The 21352-nt window shown below is 49.4% G+C and overlaps 4 protein-coding genes across 13 annotated transcripts in view; 1 reads left to right on the forward strand and 3 right to left on the reverse strand.

Annotated features, from left to right (window-relative positions):
* DIAPH1 (diaphanous related formin 1) overlaps positions 1 to 506 on the reverse strand; it is an 86672-nt gene extending 86166 nt beyond the window's left edge. The window contains exon 1 of the mRNA XM_051978615.1: positions 84 to 506. Within this exon, the coding sequence (XP_051834575.1) occupies positions 84 to 206 (123 nt within the window). The 5' untranslated portion in view covers positions 207 to 506. The remainder of the gene's footprint in view (positions 1 to 83) is intronic.
* Positions 507 to 1065: 559 nt separating this feature from the next.
* HDAC3 (histone deacetylase 3) lies at positions 1066 to 8185 on the reverse strand. 2 transcript variants are annotated; one of them, XM_051978606.1, is made up of 15 exons: positions 8093 to 8185; positions 7781 to 7863; positions 6256 to 6398; positions 5641 to 5722; positions 5451 to 5507; positions 5264 to 5319; positions 4695 to 4828; positions 4406 to 4486; positions 4169 to 4242; positions 3894 to 3958; positions 3252 to 3341; positions 3075 to 3133; positions 2690 to 2769; positions 2113 to 2270; positions 1066 to 1721 (listed from the first exon to the last, which is right to left on the reverse strand). In XM_051978606.1, the coding sequence occupies exons 1-15, from the start codon at positions 8145 to 8147 to the stop codon at positions 1652 to 1654; spliced, it is 1287 nt and encodes a 428-aa protein (XP_051834566.1). In that variant the 5' UTR covers positions 8148 to 8185; the 3' UTR covers positions 1066 to 1651. The 2 variants fall into 2 exon arrangements, with proteins under 2 accessions (XP_051834566.1, XP_051834567.1); XM_051978607.1 differs by lacking the exons at positions 5264 to 5319; positions 6256 to 6398; positions 7781 to 7863; positions 8093 to 8185.
* Positions 8186 to 8746: 561 nt separating this feature from the next.
* On the forward strand, positions 8747 to 16193 carry RELL2 (RELT like 2). 8 transcript variants are annotated; one of them, XR_007950765.1, is made up of 9 exons: positions 8748 to 9294; positions 9861 to 10047; positions 10787 to 10852; positions 10935 to 11001; positions 11452 to 11637; positions 11945 to 12314; positions 12446 to 12479; positions 15637 to 15730; positions 15913 to 16001. XR_007950765.1 is itself a non-coding variant. In XM_051978614.1 (8 exons), exons 2-7 carry the CDS (start codon positions 9867 to 9869, stop codon positions 12476 to 12478), a joined length of 900 nt encoding a protein of 299 aa, XP_051834574.1. In that variant the 5' UTR covers positions 8747 to 9294; positions 9861 to 9866; the 3' UTR covers position 12479; positions 12726 to 13168. The 8 variants fall into 8 exon arrangements, 7 of the variants coding, with proteins under 7 accessions (XP_051834574.1, XP_051834573.1, XP_051834570.1 ...); XM_051978614.1 differs by lacking the exons at positions 15637 to 15730; positions 15913 to 16001 and adding an exon at positions 12726 to 13168 and having other exon boundaries at positions 8747 to 9294; positions 10790 to 10852; XM_051978613.1 differs by lacking the exons at positions 15637 to 15730; positions 15913 to 16001 and adding an exon at positions 16109 to 16193.
* Positions 13112 to 21348, reverse strand: FCHSD1 (FCH and double SH3 domains 1). 2 transcript variants are annotated; one of them, XM_051978604.1, is made up of 20 exons: positions 21243 to 21348; positions 20916 to 21013; positions 20112 to 20157; positions 19841 to 19908; positions 19264 to 19399; positions 18967 to 19103; positions 18280 to 18343; positions 17992 to 18120; positions 17706 to 17828; positions 17284 to 17379; positions 16488 to 16613; positions 16218 to 16322; positions 15850 to 16014; positions 15451 to 15579; positions 15250 to 15333; positions 14921 to 15038; positions 14604 to 14824; positions 14287 to 14371; positions 13680 to 13735; positions 13112 to 13539 (listed from the first exon to the last, which is right to left on the reverse strand). In XM_051978604.1, the coding sequence occupies exons 1-20, from the start codon at positions 21261 to 21263 to the stop codon at positions 13474 to 13476; spliced, it is 2073 nt and encodes a 690-aa protein (XP_051834564.1). In that variant the 5' UTR covers positions 21264 to 21348; the 3' UTR covers positions 13112 to 13473. The 2 variants fall into 2 exon arrangements, with proteins under 2 accessions (XP_051834564.1, XP_051834565.1); XM_051978605.1 differs by lacking the exons at positions 18967 to 19103; positions 20916 to 21013; positions 21243 to 21348 and having other exon boundaries at positions 20112 to 20141.
* Positions 21349 to 21352: the final 4 nt, after the last annotated feature.

The following is a 21352-nucleotide window of genomic DNA, read 5'->3' on the forward strand; positions in this document are numbered from 1 at the left end:
GGGGCGGCTCCCCGGCCGTTGGCTTAGGGAGAACTGTGCCAGGGCCGTGGCTGAAGCGATGGGTGGGTGGGTGGGACACTCACGAATTTCTTGGATTTGCCGCCGTCACCGCCGCCGCCAGCTACGGGCGGCTCCTCGGGACTCCGACCCTTCTTCTTTTCCCGGGTCCCGCGGCCCGGCCCTAGGCCCCCTCCGGGTGGCTCCATGTTACCGGCTAGCACGCTGCCCCCTGAAGCCTGCTCCCTCCGCTCGGCTCGGCGCGCGCCGCCCGCCTGCTGCCTCCTCGCCGCCCGCGCGCCGCCGCCGCCGCCGCCCAGTGCCTCTGTCCCCCGCCTTCCCTGAGCTCATTAGGAGCCGAGCTGCGCGCGCCTCATGAATATCAAGTAGACTACCCCGAGCTCAGAGGCAGCCACACTTCCGTGCGGTGCCTACCAACAGTGCGTTGAACCTGGGGGGAGTGACGACCGTTTCAACGCTCTACCTGTCCAATGGGCTCAACCACTAACCCCGATTTAGTGGGGAGGAAGTTGAGGAGTCCAGAACCAGGAACAGCGCCATCTGCCGGACCTCCGACAGAACCGCAAACTCTTTAACTCCACGTCCAGGCGCTGCTGGGCTGTTGTGCTTAGACGTCATGGAATACAGGGGAAATCAACCTTCCGTGGGGAAGGGGGAACTCAGAACCGGAGATGTTGGTAATGCTTCTCCACCTCCACCTCTACCGAGGTCAGCCTAGGCAGGTGACAAGCTAACCCATACACAGAGCTGGGGCTGGGTTCTCTGCCTTGTGTCACAAACCCAAACTCAGAAATCCCAACCCCATCCCTGATGTTAGCCTCAGAGTCCAAATTCATAAATAAGTTAGGCCCCACTCTCCAGAGCTTATAAAGTATAGTTGTCCTAGGAAAAGTCCAGGGATTCAGAGAAAAGAAATAGAAGAAAAATCACCTGATTTTCCTTGGATACATTGAATTCTATCCTCAACTCCCCTCTCACCCTCAAATTCCCCAAAATATACAAGCAACACTTGAAGGAAATACCAAATATGTAGGAAGAAGACAGTAGTAGATAAGAAAAATACTGACTCAATTTATTGGATAAAAACAATGGTAAAATGGACATAAAATATGAAAAGGCAGGACACAAAACCTCTCTCCACCTCTTCCTTTCCCAATCAAAAGGGAGTCATAAGGTAGGAAATAAATGGCAATCCTCTCCTGGTCCCTTTCCACTCCCAAACTAAAGTATATGTCAGAGAGGGCACAGTATGGCTGGAAACAAAAACATCATCCGTCCCCCTTCGTGTTGAAAATACCTTTGTCAAGAAGATAGGGGTCTGGGAACAGAGGGCAAACTAGAAAACTGGCCTGCAGACACATGAGACCTTTCTGACCTACCTAGAGGAGCTGACCTTACAGCTCCAAGTCAGAGCTAGAACTGTCCCCATCCCCCTGTCCAACAATGACCACCTCTGGCTTGAAGGGAAGACTGGAGGTAAGGGAAAGTAGGTTCTAGACCAGTAGTCTTTAGACTCTTCCCCACAGGATGGATGGCAAAGGCCCAGGGACACACAAGGAAGTTCACACTCTTCTTGCCACCTGCCCAACCCTGAAGTGGGAGGTAACTTTCTGTGCATCAGTTGCTTCAAGCTTCAAATCTCTACATCACTTTCCTTATCGTTGTCATGGTCTCCATCATAGAACTCATTGGAAGCCTCTGGCCTGGGAAATGAGGAAAGATCAGTGTTATCAATTAATCAATAAACATTTATTGAACACTTGACCAGGGGAGAGAAGATGGAAGAAATAAATAAAAAGTGGTAGCAGCAGGCTCCAGTGCCTATATTCCTAACTCCTCTCAATGTCTAGACACTTTGTGTATTTTCAGCAGCAACATTCTCTTTAAATCCCTTCTACCAAAACTGTTGTAGCCTTTTGCACTTCCCACAAAATACATGTCACAGTTTTTTAAGTATTCCTCTCTCCTTTAGCCACAAAAATACGAAGGAAAAAAACCCACTCTCCTATGGCTGTATTTCAGTCCTCCAGCAAAATAGCTGGCTGTTGTCTTTCTTAAGGCTCAGTCAATGACTATTCTCTCCTCACCCCATACCTTGTATAGTTTTCTTCAGGGCCTCTTTCTTCAGCATCAGCTTCATCAGTTCGGTCATAGGTCAGCAGATCAGACGGTACATCATGAATCTGGACACTGGGAGCATGATTCAACATCTTCAGATTCTCAAAGATCGTTTGCCGGATTTGGTCAAGGTACTAGCCATGAATATGAAGGAAGACACAATAGAACATAAGCTATTTCTCATCCATTCCCAAAGCACCCTAACTCAAAAGCACTAAATTCCACAACTCTTTTTTAGTCAGGGACATTCCAGTTGGGAGCTGTCTCTTAATAAATAACATTATAGCCTCTGACTGTTGTGATTTCTATCAAAGCAACTTGGGTTTTATTACCAGAACTGGTCTTAAACTTCCTTCCCTCATTTTGTTTTCCTTAGTTCCTTGGCATGGAAGTAGCAGCCAAACCCTTCTGATTCTGTGCCTCTCCCTCACCCTCCTTCCCCTCCAAAAATCACACTCTAATCAAGTCAATGGGCAGTAAATCTCCTATAACACAACCTGCACCCTAATCCCTGCCCCTCTACTAGTCATTCCCATTTCTTTGGGCCACTGACCTGGCGTGAATTCTGGTTTTCAATTCGTGTGCTGACATCCGGATGCAGTGTGAAGTCTGGGGCAAAGTACTCAAAATATTCTTTGTTTGCCAAGAGGAAAAAAAAAAAACAAATCAACCAAGACAAAAGTGAAAAAGGTTCAGCACAGAAGGAATTAAGATTTCTGGATCTCATACCTATCTAACTTAGACTCTATAGGAAAAAGGGCCAAGACTTTCATCTTTCCTGCAATTCAGGAATTCAGACTCAGAAAAAAAAACTTAATAAGAAGACTTCAGCTCAACCTACTGAAAGATTTCAAATTATTCTTCCATCCCCATCCTATGCTATCCTAGGGCTCCAAGAAAATAAATCTGTTGAAGATGGGCTGGGAGGAGTGTCTCACCACTATATGGTAGCTCTTCACTGATAGCTTCTTCTACCAACAGTGATGTTTCATATGTCCTAAAACAAGGGGAGGAAAAGGACTAAACAAGAAAGTTCTAGGATCCATTTTGGCAATCCTTAATGAATTCATGATACTCAAAGGAGATAAGAGAGACAGATGAGGGGATGAACTCACCAACATCGAGCAACATTTCGAACAGTATAGCCACCACCACCCAGTACCAGCAATGGGATGTTGAAGCTCTTGACATATTCGACGCATTCCCTGTTGGGGACAAGGAAATGTTAGCAGCTGAACTATCTATCTGTTTTCCATCTTTCTGTTCACTTTTACCTTACCTTTTCTAACACCAAGGGCCCCTAGCATTTCCAATCAGACCAAGAATACAAGTCATTTCTGACATTTCCTTCTCATATTCCATGGTTACATAAGAAGAGCGAATAAAGCAGCGAAGGATAATTAATAGATGGGCCATGTACTCCACTAGCTACTTGGCAACAGCAGAATTTGAGGAAGGCCCCCAACACTGTTGAGGGGACTCCCTATGGAAAATTTATGGAAGTACATGAAAAAGAATCCCACACAATGGAAAGGAAATAAATGAGTTTTAATCTGTATCATTGAAAGGAATATCTGCATTAATGAGATCACAGATATTGGTTCCATGTATATTTCCCCTTTTAGTTCTTTTATCTCCACAAGAAAAGGCAAGGACCCTATCCCTATACTACAAGTATATAAACTTAAGGTACTTCTACCCAACCCCCAAGATATTTATGAAGGGTATCCAGGAAGGTATGTAAAGAAAAGTCTTACCCATGACCTCGGATGCTAAGATTGAAGCAGCCCAGCCGATCACAACCGAGGGAATCAGCTCCACACTGCAAAGAGCAAAATTCCAGATAGCTAGGGTGAGAAAACTGACTAGAACAACATAGGTGACTATTTATCCTGTATTTCTCCCCCAAACTGAGAATTGTCACCTTCCTTGCAATATTCCACAAAGGCCAAGGCTAACTTCCGACCCCAACTTCCCCTACCACCCACTCCACCCCCAACACAAACACCCAGGCATTCAAATTGGTTGCTACCTGTAGTACAATGCACGTTGGTTGGTAAAAATCCACCACTTGGTTGATGACAGGCTGGAAGAGGTGCTTGTAACCTGGAGTGGTAAGAGGTAGACAAGTAACACCTCAAGGAGAACAACTTGGAAAGGAGGGTTCAAGGAACCAGTAACCCAGATATAGGGCAACATTAAGACACAAGAAAATAGCCAGTATACAATAAAGAAAAATATGAGATTAGGCAAATAAGTAGTCCTTTACTCTGATCATCGATGCCATCCCGCAGGGGTACATTGAGACAGTAGTAGCGTCCACTTTCTGCTCCAACTTCATACATATCACCTGCAGAGGAAATGTTGCTGGGGGTAACTTATAGGGAAAATGGAATATTACAAATCTAAACTTTTTGAACTCACAAAAAGACTCTGTTCCCAACAACCATCTAACCCCTACTATTCCTTCTTAAAGCTATGTAATCATCCCTGGCCCACTATTCCCTCAGTCTAAACTCCTCTCCTTCCTCCCACTCTTCCCAGCCAAATCTCTCTACCTGTGCCAGGGAAGAAATAATTGCCATATTTATGGAAAGACACAGTCATGACTCGGTCAGTGAGATAAAAGGCTTCCTGTACACCATCCCCATGGTGGATGTCAATATCAATGTACAATACACGGGGGTGATACCTAGGATGAAGGAAAACAAAGAGTCTGAGGCAAACATAGCTAAGCCAAGAGGGAATCTCTTCCCCAATCCCATTTTCACATATTGCTCCCAAACTTGGAACCCTTTATGTCCACAGAGCCTAATCACCTGAAATCTAGACGAAATCCCCAGATTAATTAAAACTGTCTAACAAGGGCATTCCTACAAAGGGTATAAACTATCACCCTAGGGTAGGGCTAGGGGTGGGAAGAGGGGAATTGGAGATGGGGACTTATGAAAAAATAAATGTGATCAAGGTAAAAATTATCTACCACAAGGGAATAAATCAGGATTACTGGATGTTACAGTGTAAAGTTGGGACTGAGAAGCCCAGTCCAAAGACTCACAATTCCTTAAAGTCCAGAGAGATTTCATTCCCCATTATCTCACCCCATCCTCCCCTGTAAGTTCCTTACTTCAGAAGCTCCAGGATGCCGATCACAATGTCATTGACATAGCAGAAACCTGAGGCCTGCAGCAGGAGAGTGGCTTTGGGGGAAGAAGCACCTCATCCCTTCACCCCTCACCATATTTTGGCCCCCACCCTCAGCAACCCATGCCACCCATGACACCCTTAGTTCCCTCCATCACCTCCATACTCACCTCAAACTTCTTAGCATGGTGCAGCCCTCCAGCCCAGTTGATGGCAATATCACAGATCTAAAGGACAAACATCTAAATCATAGCCCTCCCCATAACTAAGGTACAGGGAACATGAGGAAGGGGCAAGGGCTCAGTGGTTGCAGACACCATAGTAATGGATGAATGGGGGGGGGGACAGAGATATGCTTACTTTGTTGTTCAGTTGTGTAGCTCCCTGCAGGGAAGCACCTGTGTAACGGGAACAGAATTCAAAGAGGCCTGGGAACACAGGACTGTAAAACAGAGGACATGATTGGATCATCCAGAGCCTTGTCTCCTGAACACCTCTACCCCATCCCCAGGCAATACACCTAATCCAATTTAGGCCTTCTTCCTTTTACATCCCATTCTATTCATTCATCTTTTTGTTGGGGGAAAAAAAATGATGTGTTCATTTACTTATTTACTGACTGCCTACTTTTTGAGCAATATAATTCTAGGCACTGTGGGAAGAAAGAAAAATGAAGAACAATTTAAGAGATGAAATAATGTATCTAATTAGTGTCAAATGAATGGTTTAGGCAGAAATACTATAGGAATTAAGGGGGGAAAAAATTGGAAGCTTTTACTATTTACCTTATATGTGAGATTTCCTCAATTTGGACATAAATTCCTCAAGAATTGTACTTCTGTGTGTCCCGTTATATCTGACACTGTTTCTTAGAAAAATTCCCTACAGTTCCCCTTCCTCTTCCCTACAATTAATTCCCCAACCCAATGACCAACAATGATCTACATCAAAGGTTCCTTGATGTAGTTCCCTCACCAGTCATCCCCTACATTGAAGGCATTGAGACTCTTAGTAAAACCCTGCATGTTGGTGGGGCTGACTCGCTGCAAGAAATCAATATAATCCTCTGAGTGGAAGCGGCACATATCATGCTGAGAGGCTTGGTATGGCTTGAAGACCTTGGAATAAAGAAAACATGTTGAAGTTAGGCAGAATTAGATCTAGATTAAGGGTTTTTGATTGTTTCAGCCCAGCCTCAGAAGTTCTAAAGCTTTCTCCAGTAAAGTACCTACATATAGACACTCCCTCTTACATGAGGGTCTCCCCATTTAATTTGGGGCTAAAGCAAAGATGTTGAGATTAGTCATTGACTACTTTGCTATGCTTTATTCCCAGTCACATTGCCACATTGCCTTTTCTCCCTTACCCACTCTTTAAATTCTCTCTCTCTCCATAGTCCTGATATCTGCTCACCTTTCTTCACTTTCCTACCCTAATGTTTCCTTCTTGATTAAAATGTGATATTGTACATACAACTAGTTTGAAAAGCAAGTCAACATATAACTATAACGCATTATTATTATTGTCCTCCTTATTATAATTCTCCAAATTAGTAGAAAGCTTTCTGAAATTGGAAATTATTTCTTTCCCAATAAAACATTCCCTAAAGTTAGGCACTTTCTCCTTATATATCAAAATACAAATTTCAACAAATAGTGGAAAAATAAGTTCTCTATGTGATCAAAAAACTCCAGAGGGAAGCTAATCATATTTTAGTAAACCACTACCATACAGAGATCCCTCCAAGGGTTTTATATTCAACAGTAACCCTAAAATGACCATCAATGGCAGGCATATAGACATCATTCTGAGTTTGAATGGTTCTAGTTCTCATCTTTCAAATCCCAACCAAGTCAAAAACATGTGTCTTGGCTAAGTACATCCATAGAGACAAGGTTTTATAAATGTTGTTGGTAAACTTTTGGTTATATTGGGGGGGGGGGGCGGTTTGCAGGGGATATGAGCAGCCAACCCAAGTCCCTTGGCCAATCATCTTGGAGTCCTCCTAGGACCACACAAACTCAAAACAGAAAGATGAAAAGGCCAAACTAACTCATACAAGAGACTACTCAAAGCACCCTCTCATTCCACTGGGATACTAAGGTTTTAGTCTCTTGTCAAAGCAAGAAAAGGATATTGTGGGACAGCACGAGGGGTATTATGGTATTGTAAGGAAAATGCTGGCTTTGGAGTCAGAGGATCTTGGTTCAAATCAAAAGCTTTCTACACAAGTTTCCTGTTTAACTTCAGCCACTTCCTCTCTTGGCCTCAGTTTCCCATTATAAAAAGCAGGGAGTTAACTACAGATCTCTAACACCACCTAGCTCTAATTCCCATTAACCTGTGACTCGGGATGAAAGGGTCTCCCGGTCTCCATTTCCTCTAAGCCTGCATCCCAAGTGCAAGTACATACAAAGCGGGGAATCTGCCCCCTCCCTTCCCGCTCGGCACCCCCTCCCCAAGCGCTGGGTGACTGGGAGGAGGCAAGAGAAACACTTACTATCATCTTCTTGTAGAGTCCATAGTGCAGCACTAGGCTGTGGGTGAGCGCCAGACGATGGGGTTTCATAGGATGACCGGCCCCTGGAGGAAAGGTGACCAAGAAGGGTAGCTGACCCATTCCCCAGAGGGCCCAGGATGCTCCTTCCCCCAAATCCCAGGGAGCCCGCTCCACCACCCCACCCCCACTCCTCAATCCTCCATTTGATCCGGGCTGGTGGGGGTGGGGAGGTAGAGAAGAGAGAACTTGCTGCACCGATAACCCCTACTCCCCCGACCCCCCGCTGCCCGAGGTTCTCCTCCCTACACTCACCGTAGTGGAAGTTCCCCACATCCGGGTCATAGAAATAGGCCACCGTCTTGGCCATAGTACCGAGGGTACCAGGCCCCGCTCCTCCGCCCTCCAGGCCTGTGCGTTCTGCGTCATCGCGCGACGCCACGCCCCTTGCGGAATCTGAGGCCGCCGCGGGCTCCAAGCCGCAAGGGAGGGGGGAGGCCGAGGCCCCGCCCCACGCCAGAGATGCCACGCCCCAGACCCCAGTAGCTCCTCCCCCTCAAGGCTGGCTGCTGCTCTCGGCACTGGGGTGATTGAGCTCCGTTGGGAGGGTGGGGCCGGGCCCCAGAGGGAGGGTGTTCCTGGGGTATCCGCGGAACTTGAAGTGTTCTATCGGTCCCCGAGAAGCTGAGCATCTCAGAGATCCCCATTCCCCAAGATCCTTCAGTTCCACGTTTATTAATCATCCGGTTCATGGGCATCCCTTCCCCTCTTTCTCCTATCCGTCCTGAGAGGTAGGGGGTCCCAAGTTCCGCGGCCGGCCGCGCTGCTCCCTGGGCACTGGAGATGAGAGGCTGTCCTAAAATGCAAGGAGCTGGCGGCACACTGCCTGAAGGGAAATTGGCACCTTCCGACCTGGGATCCGAGGCTCCCAGATTCCCGGGTCGCAACCAAGAACCAGAACAAGGGGGCACGTCGGCAGTGGTGGCCAGGGTGCTTGAGACCCCCACGGCCTGAAGGGGATACATTGACACGGAGACCCAGCCGTTTCAGACACTGTAGTGTCACGCACGCACTCCGTCCCACACACCTGCCGCTCCGCCCCCTTTATCCCCGTGCCCGCGCAAGGAGCACAGCCGAAGAGAGAGCAGCCGGGACTAGGAGGTGGCTGCGGTAGAGCCCCCCCCATCCACCCGAATCCCCTTCCCATCCCCAACACCGAAAGCCCAGAGGACGCCTGCATCCCATCCCAGTTTCTCCTTTCCCTCCTTCCCTATCCATCGCCTTCCTGTACCCCTATCTTAACTCCCCCACCCCCCACCCCCAACCCGCCGCGGCACCAGCAGCCGCAGCCCGGAGCCGGAGCCGGAGCGGGTGAGGTGGCCTGGGGGGTGGGGAGAAGGGGGTGGGGGATGCTCTCGGGAAGGGCTCTCAGGGCAGGCTGAGAGGTACTAGGACGCTGCCGGAGCCAAAGCCGAACATACACACCGCATCCCCGGGGGCCGAGCAGAGGCCACAAGGTCAGCCGGGCCAGGGGAATTGGGGGAGGGGGCAGTCAGAAGAGGGAGGGGATTCCAGAATGTCTCTAAGAGCCAGGAATTGGAAAGCGGTGGGACAAAACTGGGGGGTAATGCAGGAAAGGAGCGTTTCAGGGGACCTGGCCTGGGGCTGCGGAGGAAATGAGGGGCCAGCGCTGACTCAGACTATGCCCAGGACGGCATCATAGAACTACGTCCAGTCTTCAGCTACAATGTCCTTGGGAGGAATGGGAATGGTGAGAGTGGGGTTTGAGTATGCAGTGAGAATATCAAAGGAAACAGGGATGGAGGTTGTATTAAGGGTATGGAAAACAACTTGCAACCCCTTATTGACCAGGTGCCCTGGGGCCTGGTGGACTAGCGCCCATTCCCTGGACAGCGCCTGGGCTAAAAGGGGAAAGGGTTCTAGATTTACTGAAGGACTGGCCTCTGGAGGGTCCTGGGAGGACTCCCGGTAGGGGTCTACAGATGGAATTCACTGCCCTCCCCTTGACCCTCATACCTGGGATTATACCGGGGCCCTGACCCCGGATCGGCCCGCCCCCCAGGGCCGTATGTCGGAATTGCAACCAGGACCAGAGCCCCAACATGGGCTGTACATGCTGTTCCTTCTCGTGCTGGTCTTCTTTCTCATGGGCCTTGTGGGGTTCATGATCTGCCATGTACTCAAGAAGAAGGGTTATCGTTGTCGAACATCAAGAGGTTCAGAGCCTGAGGATGCCCAGCTACAGCTGCGTGAGTGTGGAAAAAGATGAGGAACCCCATTATAAGGGATGAATCTTCTTTCTTATATGTCCAAACCGCATTTAGATGTGCCACATGCATGCACATTTCACTAATACTCCTCACTGCACCTTATCCAGGTCCTTTTTCTTCTCTCCTGCTCCTGATGGGACTTTGATTTCCCTGGTGCTACCTAGCAGCAGAGAGACTCACCTCCCTTTTTGCTCCCCTGCTACCCATAACTCATAGCTCATATTTCAAGAACCTAAGGCAGGGACAGTTTTTGCGAGTTTATTTGGGAGGATTTAACATACAGTGAGTTCAATAAGAGTTCAATAACTACAAGGCAAAAAACACAGTGACTCTGAGGTCCTGGTGAATTATTTTGTAAACATGCTAGCTAATTACTCCTGAAATTATATGGAATGGGCTGGAACAGAACCTTTGGGAAAGTGGAAAGGGGACAGGAGAAAGAGAATGGTATCTGTCAAATTTTGGCAAATCTCCACCCACTCACCTTTCTGATTTAACTTCCTCACTTATAAAATGAAGGAATTATACTCTATGCCCTCTAAAGTTCCTTGCAGTTCTACAGCTATAATCCTATGATGGCCACTGACTTGAAGCACCAATGTTGTTAGAAAGTCAAATAAAATGGTCATGGAAATAAAAGGAAGAATCCTCAGGACAGTGACTGAGTTGGCCCAAGTTGCCTTGTCCTTAATGTTGACACCTTTCCTCACCTCCACAGCAGATGATGAGGATGTGAATGAGGATACAGTAGAAAGGATTGTTCAATGCATCATCCAAAATGAAGGTAAGTGCTCCCTGACATTTGTTCTTTAATCTTTGCCCCATTCCTATATCCAGGACATCCTCTTGCCCCTTCTCTTTCACAGCTAATGCTGAGGCCTTGAAAGAGATGCTTGGGGATAGTGAAGGTGAAGCAACAGTACAACTATCCAGGTGAGTTGGAAGTGTGGAGAATTTCCCCAAATACTGGTCAGAAAAAGTTTCTTCTTAATAGCTGTCCCCTGTTAAAGTCACAACTTAATCAGTTGAAGAGTGTGATTTAATGTGCTTCTAAGATTGTTCTGAAGTAACTTTTCCATACAAGTATCACTTTGTGAACCCCATCATTCATTCCTTAGGTTAATCATTGAGTCCACAATGTAACTTCCTTGGATTTAAATAACCTTAAGAGACAAAGTACTGTCCCGAGTTTCCTAGTGAATCAGATTTTGGAGAGAATAGGACAGATAGAAAGGTTGGGGGTGGGGATTATGGAGGGCACTGGAGAGAGAATTAAGGAAGGCAGGCACCCAAACCTCACAATTTTGATTGTCCAGATAAAAGGACCCCCAGGGAAAAGGGAATACAAATATGACTGAAAAGGACTCTCCTGTATTCCCTCAGCCTTGACGGTGCTCCTAGCCTGCAGGATGGGACTCCATCTCACCATCATACAGTTCATCTGGGCTCGGCTGCCCCTTGTATCCACTGCAGCCGAAACAAGAGGCCACCTCTCGTCCGACAGGGCCGATCCAAAGAAGGCAAAGGCCGTACTAGGCCAGGGGAAACTACAGTGTTCTCTGTGGGCAGGTGTGCATGGGGCACCCAAAGAGGAGGGGGACAGAGTTCAGGGCCTCCCATTAAGATGGCAGATTTTCTAAGACAGCTGGAGTAGCTGAGAGACATATCCAAGTTCCCTTAATACTATTCCCCTCTTGTACTGGAGAGTAGGGGGAGATGAGGGTTTCCAGTCAGGAAGTACTCTTGGAATTCCAAGACTCACCTATCTGCTGAGATTGCTTTTGCTGTCAGAAGCTATCAGATACCAACCGTGGGGGAGCAGTATTGGGAGAATGGGTTCAGAGAGCCTCCAGTAGCCCTGCCCCTTCTCTCCCAGGTTCCGGGTAACACACATTGAGAAGAGGTTTGGGCTGCATGACCATCGGGATGGCTCACCCACGGATAGAAGCTGGGGTTCCAGTGGTGAGCAGGACCCAGGGGGTGGCCAGAGTTCGGGGAAAGGGCAGATTGGGACTGGACCTCCTGCCATAGAGAGACTTCCAGCATCAGGGCCAGAGGCTGGCCTATCTAGTCCTCCTGTACAGAATGGGGGCCTCAGAGAAAGGAGCCTCACCCCCTCTCTGATTGAGGCACCCTCTGGAGCCATGGAAAACCTGGAGACAACAGCCAGAGGGGACACAAGGCCAGCGTTGCCCAGAAGGGAAACTAACGGACAACCAGCCAAACTGGATGCCTCAGATCTCCAGGTAGGCAGAAGTCAAATGTGTGCATAGCAAAATCAAGGGGGGTGGAGCCACTGGGTAAAGCTACTGTCCCTGCTTCCTAAGCCATTTTCTGAATAGATAAAGTTAAAGAGCTCTTTCTTTCTTTATCTCAGGTGTCACCACCAGGCGACTCAGGAGGAGTGTGAGGTGAGTCTAGCCCTTCCAATATAGCTTTGCTTTCAGGGAATGGGGAGTGGGGAACCCCACCACTTCCCTAAATTATAAGGTAAACTGAACACTTCAGCCTGTGATGCTGATTTTAAGGAGGGAGGGGCTAAGGGCACCACTGCATGCAGAAGGGAAGGACAACTAGAAGTAGAGTGTGAGTTGGGAGGTGGAGAAAGAGGCTAGAATTGACAGGAAGAGTATCCCCTCCCTCTCCTTTTCTCTAAGCTTCATCTTCACTCTCTACTGCAAGGATCAGTAGCTGGCTGGGCAGGGAAGAGGGGCAAGCATGAAGTTCCTCCTCACTCTGAGACAGCATTGCCCTCTAGGAAAACAGAACAACTCTTGTTCCCTGGGGGCTGTATTATCTCAGGCTGGGAATGCAGAGAGTGGTCCACAGCCTCTTAATCCTTTCCCTTCACTGCATCTCCAGCCTAAGACAGGTCAAAGGTGAGGAGAAGTTGCCCCTACATTCACCCCAGGCTCCCTCCTCCTCCATCAACTCGCTCCATCTGCTTGAGTGTGGCATTTGGGAGCAGGCCCTATGCTCAAGATGGGCACCTGAAGCAATACTCCCCACTAGGCCTCCCTCTCAGCACACAAAAGCTCAGGCACTGGCTTGGGCTCCTTGCCCCTTTATTGCACTGTCAATAAATCAGCTCAGACTATTACAGCGGATCTGCACACTGGTTCCCACGACTTCTGACCCCTCCCCCCAACCCATGGGGGGCAAGGGGAGGGGAGAGGGAGGTGGGTGGTGGGACAAGTCACAAGTGGCCACAGCCTCAGGAAGGCAACCTGAAACACAGGAAACCTGACCCATCTATACTGCCTAGGTGTCCTAGGGCCCTGCCCCAGCCTTGGCTTCCGCAGGGGAGATGAGGTTGGGGAGAGGTCATCACACACTTTCTCTGGTGGCAGCCACTCAGCAGTTGGGAGGCATCGATAAGGAGGAGGCTGGGACTCCCCACTGGGCTCAGGTGAGGGGCTCCAACCTCTCAGGCTCCAAGACTTTGGTGGGTGGGGGTGGGGGTGGGCGCAGCTACAAGGAAAATGCCAACAATCAGTGCCAAGATCCCCAGAACCAACCTTCTTTAGCCATCCCTCTCACTATTTCACAACTGTAGACTAGGATAGGTGAACCATCTTCCTACATAGACTACCCCATGGAAGAAGTCTTACCGGCCGGAGACGAGGGGTTGATGAATCTATTGGGCCAAGGCAATCCAGTGGGTAGTCTTGGAGAAAGAAAAAGGGGTCAGCGAACAGTGCCATCAAAGCAATAATTTTTAAGCACCTATTTTGCCTCCCTGTGTTGGGCACTATCAGGCACAGAAAGACTAAGACATAAGCTCTCAAGAAGTTTTTAACTAGTTAGAGAAGCAAGATTAATATATATATAGTAATAGTATATAAGAAAATATATAAATACTAAATAGCATGGTATAGACTACAAATGAGATAAAAACTCAAGGGAGAGAGAAGGAGATCATTTGAAACCACAGAAGCCTTCAGGTAAGGTTGACTTAGGTTGGGGAGTATGGGGAGGATAGTCCAAGGTGATGGCGACAAAGGTGGGGGAAGTCGTGATGTGGGATACAACATTGACAACAAATTTTTTAAAAGCTTAATTAGAGCACACAGTCTTTTAGGAAATTCGTCAAATAGAAGATGGATAGATAGGAAAGGGCTAGATTAAAGAGAACAGAAGAATTTAAATTGGATATGGTATAAACCATTCTTTCCCCGAGCCCTTTGTCTCTGTTCAATCCCAAGTTCCCCAACTCACCCTCAGACAGAACTTCTGCGGTTCTATCAACAGCAGGGATGGGAGCTGGAGGAGAAAAGCTGGGGGGGGATGGGGATGGCAGCATCTGGGAGACAAGAATTTTATGAATGGAAGGTTACTAAGGAAAGAGGGAGTTTGGGGGTTTAAGAAACAGGAGACCTGCCTCTCACCTTCCTCCTCCCACTTCCCCATCATATGCCATCCCCTAACCCCCTAACATAAATTGTAATCAAATGCCTGTATCACTGGTGCCAGTGCCTATAGCCTAAGCCTGAACTAGCCCTTGGCAGTGAACTCTAGTCACAAAGCCTGCTTACCTCTTCTTGATCGGGGGAATCTAAGGGTCCTGGAGGGCCCAACAACTCCTCTACCAACAGGGAAGGGAAAACTCCAACTTGGCCCCCAAACTCTCCTCTCCAAAAGCCATCATCCACACCCCCCTGGGCACGGGGCAGCAGCCGAATCAATGCACCCTCTGGAAAGCTCAGCTCCTCAGCACTCTGTCCTGCATAGCTGTACAGGGCTCGAGCCAGGCACACTATAGAACAGAGTAAGGGGAATCATGACAGGCCTTACAGAGACATGATATAACCCACCTTAATGCCATTGGTCTATTGTGCTGAGGCCCCCTCACCTGTGGAATTGCCCCCTGGGGGGTTGTCACTGTGGGGGCCCTCCTGAGGAGGAGCAAGGTCTGGGAAGTCAAGGTATCGCTCCGGGACATAACCCACCACACCGTGCTGATTCCGAGCCTGATCACAGTGGAAAAGATGGAGAGGCAATGGAAGTGATGGAGAAGGAAGAACTTCTCCCCCAGGAACTTGAAATCTTAAAAAGGACCTCCAGCTCCATCTGTCCTTAGGAACTATCTAGAAATACTTCCCATGCCTTCCCCCAACCCCTCTCATAGAACCCAGGGCCCTCAGCCCCATCACCCTCAGTTCCCAGGGCCCCAGCACACACCTTGACCCACTCATCTGCGTCTCCGTCCTCCACGACCTCCAGCCACTCCCCTTCTGTGATGGTCAACTCATCCTCCCGCCCGGCCTGAGCCCCAAAGGAATGGATTCAGGTCCGGACCATTCTTTCCCTCCCCACTCTCATTCAAAGGATGCTTAACCCCCCACCTGGGGCTCTCCCTAACCCCAACCACTGTGCTCCCACCTGGTAGCCAAAGACAACATGGGCTGGGCAAGGGAGGGACCTCGTGGGGAGGGTTGGGGGAACTGGCTCTTGAAACAGCTCCCCGCCCTCCTCACAGTCCTCAAAGTCGGATAGTTCTGCATCCTCTGCCTGGTAGGAGACACAGAAGGGAGTATCAGTTTCTTGACCACAGTCTCCCATCCTCAGAATTGCCTTTGCCATTATGCATCAGAGAAGTGCTTGCCCACCCCCAAACCTCTGCACCAGTTTCCTCAGCTAAGGGGATCACCATCTGATAAGGGTCTGTTCTCCATTTTAGCAGAGTTTTGACATGGGGGAGGGAAGGGCTCTTGTTGGTGGGAGAGGACTCGGTGGGGATGGTCTTCTTTTGGGTACAGGGCAGGGAGAGTCTTATCTCACCATGGGAGAGAGGTCTCCTTTCTGGGATAGCCGGGCCTCACTGAGCCGCCTCTCCTGCTCCAGCTCTTCCTGGGCCTGGGCCATGGCTGGCTGGACCCACTGCTCTATATCCAACCCGGCCCCTTGCAGCAGAGCCAGCCGAGCAGCCCCCTTCACCTGGCTCACCTGGACATGGTGGACAAGGAAGAAGAAGCTGCTGGCGGGGAAAGGGGCCGCCCAACTGCAGCTTTTCACCCTACCCTACACCCTCTCCCACCAGGGAAGTTGTCCCAACAAACCAGCTCTTCTCGCCAGGATTACTGAGGCAAGAGGATCTGGAAATTTGTCCCCACACACGCCGCCTTAGCCAGGACTGGTGAGGTCCCCACCTGAGCACGGCGAACACTCTCTTTTACTTCCTGCAGTCGAAGTTCCACACCTGAGACCTCCCGTTCCGGGGCCTGCCGCCTTTTCAGCTCTAGCCGTTGCAGCACCTGGTTTGAGAACAAGGGAGGGAAAAGTGGGTAGTTCACTTGGTTGAAACCCCATTTTTAGCTTGAGACACCCTGTGACTTCCATGAGATTGCTTCCCTTCTCAGAATCCCGTAATTCAAGCCCTTCTTTCTTTCCCATGCCTTTCCAGACTTTCCCCCACTCACCCGCTTCCCATGACTCTGGACTTTGTAATCTCGGGCAGCTCTGTTAGCCCAGTGCTGAGCTTCTTTCTTCAAGCCAGTCTCTCCCGGAATACCCCCTGAGCCTCCTTCCAGCTCCAGAACACACACCTGGTCATGGGCAGGCATTGTTAGGAGGTGGTACAATGGCCCTCCCACTTCCCCTAGCTTGAACAACTTCCAGCCTTCTCTCTCCATTTTTCTTTATCTGTCTTTCCCCACCTGCCTCTGTTTCTCTCTGTCTTCATCTCCCCTTGTCTCTCTGTTTCTGTCTCTGTCTTTGTCTCCCACTTTCTGTCTTCATCTCTCTGTTTCTGTTTTTCTCTATCTCTGTCTTCATTTTTCTCTATCCCTGTTTCTCTCTTTGTCTTTCTTGGTCTCTCTCTTTTTCTCTGTCTTCATCCCTCTCTGTCTGTCTGTCTGTCTCTCTCTCTCTCTGTCTCTATCTGTCTCTGTCTTTGTCTCTCTCCAGGGGCAGAGGCATAGAAATGAAAATATATCAGGGATAAACAAACCCACAATATGGCCACATGGACATAAAGTTCTTAGGAAGATAAAACATGATAAAACATTTAAAAAAACTTTGTAAATCTTAAAAGCCCACACAAGTGTTTATCATTCCAGGAGAATGGAAGCAATGATTCGTTTTTGTCACTTTTTCTCCAGCACCCTTTCACATGGTCCCTTTTACATCTGAGCTAGTTCCAGAGTAATAGAGGATACCCCGAAACAAGGACATTTGTCCTGAGACTGATCTCAGGAAGATAGAAGAGGATATCACCTGGTCAGTTCCCATTGGCTGAAATTGCTGTAGTGGTGTGGGGGAGAACACTCCAGGCTCTTGAAGAAAGTGCAGTAATTCATGTTCCCAATTTACCTGGAGGCAAAGGAAAATGAAGACAGGTACTTCTCAGGAGGAGCTAGTGGGCCATGGGGGGAAGGGAGAGGAGGGGAAATAAAGATGCATAGTGGGAACAAATGGAGAGAAAGTCATCTATCTGAGATCAAGCAAAAACAATTCATGATGAGAGAATCTATTCTGGGGAATTTGTTGGGAGCAAGAAGGAAAGATCTATCTTGAAGTAAGAAGAGATCTATATAAGGAGGGACTTTGGGGGATAAAGGATGAAGTTCTATGTTAATGGGAAGATCTATGCTGGAGGGCAGGTATCACTACTGGGCCATGATGGGGAGGACACTGACCTGAGCAATCACCTGTCCCCCATGCTGGGCCAGTTCCAGCTCCTGTTGTACAGTTTCCAGTTCTGTGCGACTCAGCAGGGCCAAGGGATCACCTAGTTGTTCAGACAGGTCCCCAACCAAGCCCTAGAAGAGATCCCGAGACCCTAAAGTCTTGTCCCTTATGTCCCAATGCCCAACCTTGAGAGAGCAGAGGGAAGAGCTCTTGACAAGCATGGTCTCTAATAGTCAACAGCCCAAATAAACAGCAATGATGTCGCAGAGACAAAGTTGGGGGGGACTGACTTACCTTGAGCAGTGCAGGCAGCTCCTCTTGATAATAATGCCCAAGGTGGGCATTGGTGCTTGCCAAGCTAAGTAGATATTCATTCCGGGCTGCACTCAATTGTTGGGAGTACTGGGCTGACTGAGCTGACAACTGAGGGGGCAGAAGAAGAAATACACATATGGGACAAGGGACCCTGAACCCTCCCCCCTGCATTTCTCATAGGTCATAACCTCGCTTTAGTTTATAACTCCCCTGTCATATCCTCCAATCACTTGTCATCTTCCATGGAGCCAAATCCCCACATCTGACCTTGAGGCTGAGTTTCTGAAGGCTGGTCCGAGTATGAAACAAACCATGGTCACTTCGATTCAGCCTGATGGAGTTAGGTTTAGGACAGATAGAGAAGAGAAATAAATGAGGGAAGGGAGAATACAGAAGCCTCAGTCTGGAGAAATTAGTTGTATTAATTATGCAATATTGTATTCTATATGGTATGTTATATTTTTTATTTCTAATTTATGGAATAAAACAAGCATTTCCATAACATAGCATAATAAAAAATATGATTGCATATGAAACTACAAATCTATTCCGTACAACTTGTTATTCCTTTTAAATATGTAATAAAGTTATCATGTAAGTTTCTTTTTTCCCCTTCCACCCCATCCTAGAGACATTAATAATAATAATAAATAACTCATTTCTATAATGTTTTAAGCTTTATAGTGTTCCCCTCACTTCCCTGAGAGATTGGAAAAGCAAGTAGTATTATCCCCATTTTATATATGTGGCAAACGATATTTAGAAAAGTAAAGTAATTCCCCCATGGTCCCATAACTAACAAATACCAAAGCTTACATTTTAAACCAAATTTTTTGATTCCAAGTCCATACCACCTTACCACCTAACTCTCTTACTGCTCCATGCTAGCCCAGCTCTGCGGCACTCTCCTTCCAGTGCCCCCCTCCTAGGACTTTGTTTTTCTACAATCCCCACCTGGCCTGGACATCAGCTGCCTTTTCCTGAACGAGGCTCCACACTCTCTCCCGCTGCCCGTATAGCTTCCGGCTCCGACTCAGCTCCCTCACAGACTCCAACACTTCAGCCTGGGCCCGCTGCAACTGCTCGGCACCCTGGGGGTACCTCCAGGGCATGGGCACCCTCCCCAAAACACGGGCATCATCACATGCATCCACCCTACTCCTCCCTCCGGTCAGATGCTCCTCTTTTCCAGGACCTCCCCCCTTTAGTCCTCTCTTTTTCAGTGTACCCTCCCAAAACCACTCCCCACACCTTTCTGAGCAGCTGCTCCTTGGCACTTCTCCCTGTGCCCCCAGCCAAGTCTCGGTATCGGTCAGCGGCGAGAACCCGGGCCTGGCCCCCAGCCATGGTGCCCTCCAGCAGGCATCGCCAGGCATTAAATACAGTCCTGCACCAATCCCCCCCCAAAAACAACAACAACAACAACAACCACCAAGGTCAGAGTTGGTTTGGGGATGCTTTGTAATCCTTAAAATATGAGAAAAACAAGGCTTTTGTATTAATAACCCCTTCTCCCAATGAGTCAAACATATTTTTCCCTGCCCCTCCCCTGATTCCCTGCAGACCCATCAGTCCATCAATCGATCTGCCCATTAGCTTAGCCACAAGGATCACTTGACAGCCTCCCCCACCCCCACTACCATGTCCTTGCTGGGTCAGCCTCCTTCCTACCTTAGCTACAGCATCAGCTCTAGCCTCAGCTTCCCAAGTTCACCTGAACCCGCCACACCAAGCCCCGCTCTGGCCCCCTCTGTCAGGAGCTGGTTAGTATCCCAATCATCCAGCCTTCTTTAGTTTCTTTGTCCCAGTTTTCTTCCCCGTTCCCCACCTGCCGTCAGTTTCCAAGCCCCGGTGTCCCTCTCTCTTCAGGAATGGCCCAGCCAATTTTTGTAGTGCCTAGGGGAAGGGAGGGAGAGCCCCTCATTTATATAGCCCCGGATATCAAACCAACTGCCATCACCCCACCGCCCATGGAGTCTCCCGAGAGAGGAAGTGGGAGGGGTGTGGGATGCACAGAACTGGACAGTATGAGTGTGGTGTGTGGCTGGGACCCGAATGAGCAGGGTAGGGATGTGAGGAGCTGTCCTCTGGAACCTTACCTGTCCGTATTCCCTCTCAATGGCCGCCCGTTGTTTACTGTAAGATCTATGGAGAAGAAAGTTTATTAGTCCCAGGACCTCCTGAGGCTCACTGCCAGGGACCACACACCCCAGTCTCTAGAGGAGAAGGCTGGGAGGTTAGGCGAGAAGTAGAGCACAGGACTTTAGTGTGGCCTGTATTGATACTTCTCCAAAACATTGGGCTCCAGCACCCCCAGTAAGGCTGTTAGAGATGGGTAGCCCCCTTTGGTTTCTGTCAAGGTGAGGACCTATATGACAGCTAAGGTTTGTGTGAAACGGAGTTTTCCTTGCATGGAGGAAGGGCACGTTCTACACGTTATCAGGGAGATGTGGAGAGGTAGATGGACGCCCGCTGGAAGGCCAGGAGGAAATGATACACACAGTCCCGGGCCGTTGGCAGGGCCAAGGGCTCTGTAGGAAGGCCTGCGGTGCGCGCTGAGGTACAAGAAGTTTATCGAGGGGCTGTAGATAGAGATAGAGCACCTTCCCCGGGCAGGGAACACAGGCGCTTCCTAGCCGTCTCACACTGCGGAACACACGACCCCCAGCCTCTGCCTGTGGGGTCCCCACTCTCCACCACAACACACGTAAGGGCGCCTAGGTGCAGGGCGGTGGGCGCGGTATGTCGGGGGGAAGGGTCCTGTCTGTGGGAAGGCAGGAAGCCCCGCCAGTGTAACGTTAGGGGCGTCTCTATGGTGTGTCCGCAGGTGTTAGAGGCGGCAGCTGATGCCCCCGACAGGCCTGGCTAAGGCTCCCTGGGTGTCTCTCCGGGAGAGAGGCTACCTGATGTCCTCCAGTAGGTCGGCCTCTCTCTGCTGCCGGCTCTGTAGGATGCTCAGCTGCTCCAGGAAGCAGAGCTTCACCTCCTGGACCGGCTTCACCTAGGGGGAAGGAATGGGGAAGGACAGAAGCCGCGCCGAACCCCGATCCTGGAAATACTCCAACCGGACCCCACGTGGGGGGTGGGGAAGCTCGAGGGGCGGGGACCAAGAGGCGGGGCTGTCTTCGTTTCCTTGCTCTCTCCCTTGTCCTTGACCCCCCGGCCCTGGCGCCCCTCCTCGCCGCCCCCTAGACCGGCTGCCCTGTCCCTCCCTTCCCGAGAACACTCACTTTGCGCGGCGGCGGCTGCATCTTCACTCCGGTTCCAGACCCGGCCGAAGCTGTGACTCCGACTCCGGAACTCCTGGAGGCCCCACCCCTCCAGACAAGCCCCGCCCCCG

This window comes from Antechinus flavipes, chromosome 2 (assembly GCF_016432865.1).
Source record: "Antechinus flavipes isolate AdamAnt ecotype Samford, QLD, Australia chromosome 2, AdamAnt_v2, whole genome shotgun sequence".
Taxonomy (NCBI): domain Eukaryota; kingdom Metazoa; phylum Chordata; class Mammalia; order Dasyuromorphia; family Dasyuridae; genus Antechinus; species Antechinus flavipes.